We start from the raw sequence: 9,970 nt of genomic DNA, 5'->3' as shown, positions 1-9,970 counted from the left end.
AGCAGCAGCAGCAGCAGCAGCAGCAGCAGCAGCAGCAGCAGCAGCAGCAGTTGAAGAAATTAGAGTCTCATTCTCCTACTGGGCCCGCATGGATGGCGGAATGGTCTGGGCAATGCCTTGCCTTGTGGAAACAGCATGGAAGATTGGCAGAGCCATCTCTCATGCTGGCATCTAGTGGGTGACAGGGCTGGTGTTTCTGGCAGGCCAGTTCTAGCTCCTGCATGCACATGGCCTCTGGCCACAGAACATGGCGGCTGAGCTAGACAGAGCCACCACAGCTTAGATAGTCAGCTGAACCAGAGGCCATTTTAAATAATTATAACACAGTTCAATGTTCTTGTGAAAATTAAACAAGATATAGGTAATAAAACAATCAGTTTTGGTATATAGTTAATAAATTTTTGCTCCCTCTAGTTGCTTCCAAATGAATAAATCTAGTTCTTTCATCCCTTTGTATACCTTCCTAACACTATGCTCTGATTCATTTGGTGTGAATTCATTCTTTTATCCTATAACCTACACTCTTTCACAACTGAGAATCCAATCTTCTAGAAAATAGTTCTTAGTCATTTCCATCTGTGCCTTCCTCTAATTGCTTAGGCCCACATCTATAAGGTGTGCAATTCATTTCTGCTGAGAAGCCCACTGCTTGCCATATCAAATTTATGCTTTTCCTCGTTAAAACAAGAAAAAGCAAAGGTTATGTAGGTCATAAAAAAGTTAGGCAGTAGAGATGACAGAACGGACAATGACAAAGGCAACTCGTTTCAGTTTCCAAGCTTGCCTAGCATAATGACAACCTGATAAAAAGGGTTTTCATAGACATCACCCAAAATGCTGTCCTTCATTTCCCTCATTCTCGACCCAAGAAACTAATTCTTTTTTTAAACTATAAAGCCCAAAATGTTCTTATTCTGAATATCCTTTTGTTTACATATTCCCTAACATAATACCTACTTAGTATCTTCTACCCCCACCTATCTAACATGTTCTTTATACCCAATAAAAATCACTCATATTTTTAATAAAATTCATTTCTCAAGAAACATTTGGTGAAGATACAGTCAAAACTCAGATCACAATAAATGAAGATGTTTAGATACTTTTTTCTGATATGAGAGGAAATATTCTTCAAATCAAAAGGCTAGGGAATCTTCTAAAACAGGAGAAGTTAAGAAAATGGTCAATTTCCTATTTCACTGGTGTTAGCCTCACCTTTGTAACAGGGAAAAAAAATCAACAAAATTCATGTTGCTAATATCCTACAAACTATTTCAAGATCTGTGCAAACTTTTCTTGAAAAAAATTTCAAAACTGCTTCCTAATTATTATCTTCATTTTATTATAAAACAATTCTTAAAAATGACAGCATGTCTCCAAAATCATAATACAGCCTGAATTTACTTATTAAATATTAAGTAACTTAAATCTTCTATAGCTTAATGACAAATTATTATTATGCTGAATATTTAAAACAAGAGATTCTGCTTTGGTTGGGTTTATTTCATATTCAGGATAATTTAATTATATTCTAGTTTCACAATCAAAGAACTGGTTTTGATTTTCTCATCTTACCTGAGTCGCTTTATCTTTCATGCATGAAAGGTAGTGAACATGAGGGTCCCGTGGCCACTGTCCTGTGAGGTAAGGTCCTGTTATCGTATCCAAAGAAGAGGTTCGTCTTATTGTACTAGACGTTCGAATTTGCTGAGATTTTGGCCTGTCCACTAAAAATAGTGAAGAAAAAAAAGATTAGGTGTTAGAGCATATTTTTAAATTCATAAACTTCAGAGCTTATAAATGTCACATTATCACTTTTTCCTATAACATAGATACACCAAACACTTCTTATATAAGCTGATGAAAGTTATGGACCCCTTTCCAAGAAAATGCACTCATATATATAACAAACACATCTTGAGGATCTTCTCATACTCTTGAAAGCCCAACTATTTTAGGCATCTGTAATGAAATCCACATATCATCTCATTACAGCTTTAATTAAGATTCCATCATGCCTCACAAACTTCCAGTTTTGTTTATAAATGCCATCTCTGCATTTATTTCAATTAAACTTTACAGTGACTCCTCAGTGCCACTGCTAAAATTAATTCCATGGTTATAATCTATTTTATGAAGTAAATGATTTCCACAATTTGATTCTCATTTATTTCAGTATTTGTTATTTTGCTACTCCTCCACATGCCTATTCTAGAGATGCATGAATAATTTGTATTTTTTCAAAAGTAGAAGGTGCTGTCTCTGTCTTTGAACCTTCTATATTGTCAGCCTCTAATTCTGTCCTTCCAAGTTCATCTGAAAAACTCTTACTGATCTCCAAGGCCAGTTCAGACATCAGACATCATACAAATGCTGTGAAAGTTTGCTCAACATCCTTTTCTCTCTCTTTCTAGTTAAGAAATTCTCAATCACTTCTGCTTTCATGGTACCCTAAGCTGCTTCTCTCCCACAAAAACACAATTTCAGATACTACAGACAGAAAGGAATCTGATGTTTAATAGTTAATGAATTTACTCATGACCATACAAATAACATTCACAAAGAACTTCATATTTTAATTCAACATCTGTATTTGTAGATGAAGACCTCAAAGCAGTAGAGGGAATTCACTGTGTAATGAAATAGAGCAAAATGAAAGGAAAAACGTCTTTCCCAGTCAGGTTCAACATCAACATCATCACAAAACACCTAACATATAAAGAAACGAGAAGGTTTTTCCATATATCCAACACAAATAACTCACTACCAGTGTATATACCTAGAATAAAGTCCAGAGGATTGGGGACCAATACAGTTTACAAGTCTCAGAGCTTTTCCAGTCCTATCTTAAGTCAGGCAATGTATATTGCCCATAATACTAAAGATCACAAAAAAATATTTTGATTTGTCATTGTCACTTAGCTATCTTCTTGAAGCACTACTAGTTTATCAAAATAATACTATATAGTTTGATGTTATATTATCTAACCACTATCTGAAAAACATAACTTTTGTTTCATCTAAGAATTATTGGAGAAAAATCTGAAAATTACCAAACTCCCTCTTTATTTTTATAACTTAATGCAACTTTAGTGTTGGCTAAAGGCAGAAAATCTAATGCTGTCTATTTCTGTTTAGAATCGTTTGTAATTTTCTTTGTGAAAAAAAAAAAAAGAAAAGAAAACCATGATTAATTGTCCTGAGTAGAGAAGAAGTTATATTTTGGTTTTAAATAAAAACCTATAATGTAGAGTTAGTCACTTGAAGTCAATTTAAATAAAAACCTATGATGTAGAGTTAGTCACTTTAAGTGTTACTTAGAAATGTACTCTAATATGTCTAAACTATTAAGTTCTAAACACTTTCTTCGTGAAAAAGTTCATTTATATTTTAATTCTTTACAATTTGATACACGTACAGTTCCTAACATCATCATGACTTACATGCACTGTAATTAAAAATCTGTCTCATTTACAGTTCATTATCATGAACATTATGATCCCCTCTGCTCTCTTTATATCTTGTATGCTTATTCTTTAATTTTCAGGATTTATCAATCAAATTTAATATGTATATTCTGTACATATTATCTAATCAACTTTTTATTGTAAAAAGTGAGTTTATCTCACTGATTTCACTTGTTACAAAATATTTTTTCCTATTTTATAACTCTTCCTACTTGCTTTTGTTTTACTATTTTCCCTATTTCCCTTTCTTATCATCTCTTTTAATTTTTTCCAATAGTTTTCCCACTTTATAAAAGCAATATTTACTAATATTATGAACTGTGAAAATCAAATTTTATTTTTTCCCTTTAATTTGATTTATCATGACTTTCTTAAGGTTAAGTTACTTTATACTTTTTTCACCAAGAAGAATGAAAACAATTACTCCTTTAATGACAAAGCTAATACTTATAGCAGTTGCCCGCTTATAAAAAGGACACAGAAAATCAAATGCCATAATTATTAAAAACTGAATGCCTCTACGTAATCTACTCTAAACTATTTGAAAGTTATATGCCGTTTATATGCTTTTAAAACTCTTTTTAAGTTGAGGATGTAGATCATTTGATGATCCTTGGTTCAGTACCTATCATCACAAAAAAACAAAATCCTCTTAATCTTAAGGTAAATAAATACAGATTTAAAAAATTATTTTGTATGTATGTTTATATATGAATGTGCTCAGATATGTATATACATGTTTGTGTTGTCACGCATGTAAAGGTCATAGATTGTTGTAAAGTGTCTTCCTCAACTAACAATGACAGTATTCTTCCATGAAATGATTAACCAGAATAGCTCCATTTATTAAGTCAAGATAAGCCAAAGCATTCCATTTACAATGACACAAACAAGGCATAAACTTAAATCATTTATATTTAAATCTTTAAATAGAGCTATCACTCCCTGAAGTATAGTATAAACAGCAACTCTATAAAACAGATGTCATAGCAGCACTAACGGGAATCAACTACTTTATCCTCACTTCAAGAAGCTCATTATTGCAACTGCAACTTATCCTAACTGGAAAAGTATTCAGCAACATGTTTAATACAACTAAGCACTAACATTATTTCTTCTAATTATTTTGAGTGCAGAAATTATATTAGCATTTTATTACAAATAATGCCAATAGAAGCAAGCAGTAGTCACCATCTATCATCCCAGCAACATAACCTTACAGAGAAATGGAAAAGGAGGAAGGAGCATCTTCAGAAATTCTCAGGCCAGCTAGTAGATCATATGCAACAACGGAGTGACCTTTCTCAAACAAGATGGAAAAGCAAAGTGACACCTGAATTGTCCTCAGACCTTCATGGACATGCCTTGGTACACACACACACAAACACAAAATATGTCTTTGTTTATCACCAAGCATGATTTGCCTGTTAATTCTAACACTCAGATGCTGAGGCAGCAGGATCCTGAAGTCAACACTATTCTGGAATGCGTAACAAAACCCAGTCAAAAAGAGTTTGTTAGAAGAAATTTGAATTTTTCAAATAAACTTTTTATGGTACCAGATCACTCAAATTCTACAGAAGCTCAAAAGCCAATGGCTAGAAAATTGAGACTGAATCTTTAGGATCCAGGTGCTTAAATATGCTCGTGCACATGTGTGTGCACGTGCGTGGATACACACACACACACACACACACACACACACACCACTTTACTCCACTTAAAGACACCAAAAGCTTGACTTAAGAAAATATCCTTCTACATAAAGGGCAATCAGTTCTTTGAAAATTGCAATGACAAGCTAAGCTTCTAGAACTACCTAATTAATTAATTAATAACCAGTCAGATCTTCAAAAAGTCACTCCCCAAACTAAGCACTGGCTATATAGAAAAGTTCAGTTTTAAGTAAAGGCTCAAGTAAATGCTTATGAACACTAGGAAGATAAAAGCTGAATGAAGATTTGGTTAACATTAAGGATGTTACAAAAGCATATAGAAACATGTCTTATTATTTACTCATATAAAGAAGTTTAATTGGATTCATGCTACACAAGGGATAACTGTCTTCCCAGAACCTTTATTTTACCAAATGCAAACCTAGTGCCAGGTACAGGTACATCATGTTGTTGGTCAAGAGTTAAACTAGAGACACTCCTCCAAATAAATAAATGTATGTATGTATGTATGTATGTATGTATGTATGTATGTATGTCATGGATAAGTAGATGATAGATAGTAGATGGATAGATAGACAGACAGACAGACAGACAGACAGAGGTTGCTGCCCCTTCTCTTGGCTGAGCACCAGAATTTGGTAAGAACTATTGTTGAAGACCTCACATATTTTGCTCACAGGACATGGAGAAATCAAGTGGGTACTGACCAAGAAGCTTCTTTGCTGCCAGCTTTCATAGTACCAGAGGGAGCTAATATAGGTTGCTAAGAGGAAGTTAGCAACAGCTTTACCCAACTGAGAACTTTGTGAACCACAATGACCAGTGTGACAAGATATCCCCATGGGTGCAAGAGTAGCATGAAATGTTACAATGGTAAACCAACTGCTTTCTGATTGGATTTAACACCCACTCCATAAAGGAAAAGCATTTCTTGCATTGCTAACCTGGTTGAAAACCCGTGGTTGATGTGCTCATGGGCCCCAGGGGATAAGCCTATTATTATTATTTTGTTAAAAGAATACAATCTTAAACTGTCCAGTAAATTTATAGCTGTATATCTATAGATTAATGCAGCTATCAATCCTCATTTTAAGTTTCTTTGCACAGTGGGTGGTGGTTAATGCAGGAATTCACAACTGATAAATGTGCACAGAATAAGTGTGCATGTGCTCCATCATAAATAGAACATCTTTATCAGGCCCTCTCCCCAGGCTTCATGGACAAGGCAGATTTTAAGAGCCAGAGGTTAGGGAGAAGCAGAGTGAAACAGTGTCTACTAGACATAACAAGATAATTGCACTCATGAACTCACATTAGCTGTGGCTGCCTGCACAAGAGTAAACAAGTCAATGCTGTAGTATAGAAGAGGGAGAGGCTCACGAGCCCCACTACTCCTGAGGACCTACTGACAGCTGATGGCTTCTTGGTAAGGATAGATATAGCTTCTTTAAGGAAATGGCCCCTACTGGGTCAACCATACTCTAGTGGTTGATCCTATACCCATTGAGAATAGCAACTGTACAAATTGGACTCAGTGGGTTATTTAAAAAGAAAAAAATGGGGAAGTAAGGGTGGATCTGGGAGGAGTTATGGAGTGAGAGGAGAGGAAAAAAGTTGGGTAAAGATTTAAGCACTTAAAGCACTTGGAATGTAAATGAAATCTGACTACAATAAAAGTCATTTACTATAAGCACCTAAAAACTGTATTAAATACACTTTCTTATACAACCAAAATGTCAGGACTTTAATATGTAAGCAGAGTGAAATTGATATTTAAGCACAGTGAAACTTCAACCATAACAACTTAATTTTATTGAAGGATATAATCCTGAATCTGAAATTACAATACTGTGTATTGATCTTATAAAACAGCCTTTACCTTTTAAAGATACTATTTTATAATGTTTAACCTATTTTAATCTTCACAGAAATCAAAATAGCAAATGCATCAAGACTGCAAGACATTATTAAGTGGCTTTCCCCCAATTTCAAAATATTCAAAACTGATTAAGTGTTTTAATCTGAAACATTTGAAAAATGTTAATCTGAAATATTTGAAAAATAGTCATAAATATATATAGTAGGGAATTCCCATCCTTGGTTTATTATAGTTAAAGAAAAAATTGAAAAAGTTCCATTTATAAATAGATTTAGCTATAGTATACTTGTAATGAGAGCAATTATCTTAGAAAGTAGTTTTAAATATAATTTACTATATATTATATAAATAGAAATATTTAAATATCATCATTACCAAATTATATTTTCTCTTGCCTTATAGCTACAATGAGTGACTTTCAAAAAAACTGAACTAAAACTGGATGACTGAGAATAAGAAAACTGCAGGGCTATGCATAGTGATGCACACCTTTAAACCTAACACTTAGGAAGCAGAGGTAGGAGAATTTCTGAGTTTGAAGCCATCCTGGTCTACTTGAGTCCATGCCAGCCAAGGATATGTCATGAGACCCTGACTAAACAAACAGAAGAAAAATGGAGGAATGAGATATTCATCTCTACCCTATCTAATGTATAGTAATATTGATTATCTAATATAACTACAACCAGTTTAGATTTTGCAAGCTCTACATGTTCCAGGAATTTTACCAGCACCCTATATTGGTCTTTCTACCTTGGCACAAAATTAATGAAAAATTCTATTAACATACAAGCACTGTCATAGTCCATTTTGCTGGAATAACAGAATATTAGAAATGGAATAATTTGCAAAGAAAAGAAGTTCATAGTTCATCAAGCTAGGAAATTCAAAGGCATAGTACCAGCATCTGCTTGGTTTCTGATAAGAATTTTATTGTAGCTGGGGCTAGCCTGAATGCTCAGCAAAGGGAAAAGGGCAGTTGGGTGTCTGCTAACCTTGTTTTAAGTAACTGATCATCACACTAGCTACCTAAGTGGATCCAACAGAAGCAAGAACTGGCTCCTTCATTCTTGTGATACAGCAAAGCACTTCTTACTAGGCGCCATCTCTCAACAGTCAAATTGATGTACTCAGCCATTATTTAAAACCTATACCCAACCACAACAGTTGTACAAAATAAAATCACAAATTCCAATAAACTTCAGATAAAAGAAAAAAAGGGGGGAAATGATCTGAATATGCTATTTGAAATAAAACAGAAAGGCAAAAACCAAAGTCCTTTCCTATCAGTAAACACAATTTGGTTAAATAAATAAATAAATAAATAAATAAATAAATAAGTGATAACATAGGCAAAGAAGGTACAACATATACCTAACAAGCGTCCCTACAGAACTCTTCTGTTCAAAAGAATAGAGGAAAATAATTTAACAAGTGCTCCTACAATAAAACTTGAAGCTTTATATTGAAAGAAGAAAAATAGCTAAATGATCCAGAACAATTCAAATGAAATATACTTTTCTGAAATACATTTCAATAAAATCAAAATGGCCTTTAAAGTATACAGCCATAGTTAAAAATTACAACTGAGGGAGCATTACAGAAGAGAGATAAGAGCTGCATAATGGAGTGGAGTGCTGTGAAATGCTTTCCTCAGGACATGACTAAGCTATTGCACTCATTAATTCATAGCTGGTGTGGTTATTTTCATAAGACCTGCTCAAGAGCAAGCCAGCCAAAATTCCAGTACAGGCAACAGAGAGGCTCTCCAGGCCCCACCCCTTATTCAGGAGCTATTGGCAACTGATAGTTGCCAGGAGAAGGAAAGTCATTTTTCTCTGGAAGTGTGTCACTAGTAAGATTCTCCAGCTCCACATGGACATATGAGCAGCCCTCATTGGACTTAACAGGCTATACAAACAACAACAACAACAACAACAAAAATTCTCTCTCACACACATACCCACACCCACAAACAAAAAAGGAAGAGTTGAGAGAGGGGACAAATTGAAAGGACTACAGAAAGGCAGGAGAAATAAGAGGAGTAGTTAAAATATTTCATTATAAAAATGTATGATAGTCTCAAGAAAAACGAAAAATTATAATGAAAACTACATCTGAGTTTTTACTATGTGAATCAGCAAGAATTAAAATAATACTGTTCTTGAATCTATTTTGAAAGAATCTACCACAGATGGAACTGAACCTAAAGTATACAAAGCAATTAAGGATGGTGGGAACGCATGGACCATTCAGCTAGTATCTTTGAAAGAGGAGAAAGCATGTTCAAGTAAATCAAATAAATACTGAACTACATAAATGAAATTAGTGTTTTTGTTAACTACTAAATTTAAGACTAAATTTTCAGAATACATGATTGTGTGATGCTGAATTCTTTCTAAAATCAGACACAGAGAAAATAGCTTTATGTGTGTGTATAATCTCGCATTCAACTATACTTTCATTGTGTTTGGCTAGGTTTAGAAATATATGTATTTGTTCACATAAAGACAGAAATTAGTTTCTACTTAATCCAGAGAGGAAGCTAACTGAAATCTGAGCACTCACCTGCACTCTACTAATACAATTTTGACCTATTCTTGTTTTTTAAAGCTGTCAATCATAGAATAAACCTAAAGAGCATCCATAGAGAAGCCTGTGTCAAATACTATGAAGAGATCAAGAAATAGGAATCTAGGCATTCCTTTAAGGGAAACGGTAGAAGACTCACAAACTACAGAGGGGGTCATATCAAAGTGAAGGCCTGAGAGGAACCTTCTCCTTACCATGGAAGAAGCTAAAAGGAACTCTGAAAGGCCAAAGAGAATAACCAGATTCCCCCGCCCCCCCCCCCCCACTAACCAAAATCTACTGGACATGTCAATAAGGAACAGCAATCAGTGTCTTTCAAAATATCTCCTCCCTCCCTCCCTCCCTCCCTCCCTCCC

General features: G+C 34.4%; 1 protein-coding gene across 2 annotated transcripts in view; it reads right to left on the bottom strand.

Moving 5' to 3' along the window:
* The window catches only part of Glcci1 (glucocorticoid induced 1), a 65,592-nt gene that overhangs the window by 39,631 nt on the left and 15,991 nt on the right, over positions 1-9,970 (bottom strand). For both annotated transcript variants that reach the window (XM_028755966.1, XM_028755967.1), the window contains exon 2: positions 1,576-1,727. In XM_028755966.1, coding sequence (XP_028611799.1) covers positions 1,576-1,727 — 152 coding nt within the window. The remainder of the gene's footprint in view (positions 1-1,575; positions 1,728-9,970) is intronic.

The sequence above is a fragment of the Grammomys surdaster genome, unplaced genomic scaffold, assembly GCF_004785775.1.
Source record: "Grammomys surdaster isolate TR1022 unplaced genomic scaffold, NIH_TR_1.0 126091, whole genome shotgun sequence".
NCBI lineage: Eukaryota > Metazoa > Chordata > Mammalia > Rodentia > Muridae > Grammomys > Grammomys surdaster.
Note: the sequence above shows the minus strand (reverse complement) of the source record. Positions and strands in the feature narration are given on the sequence as shown.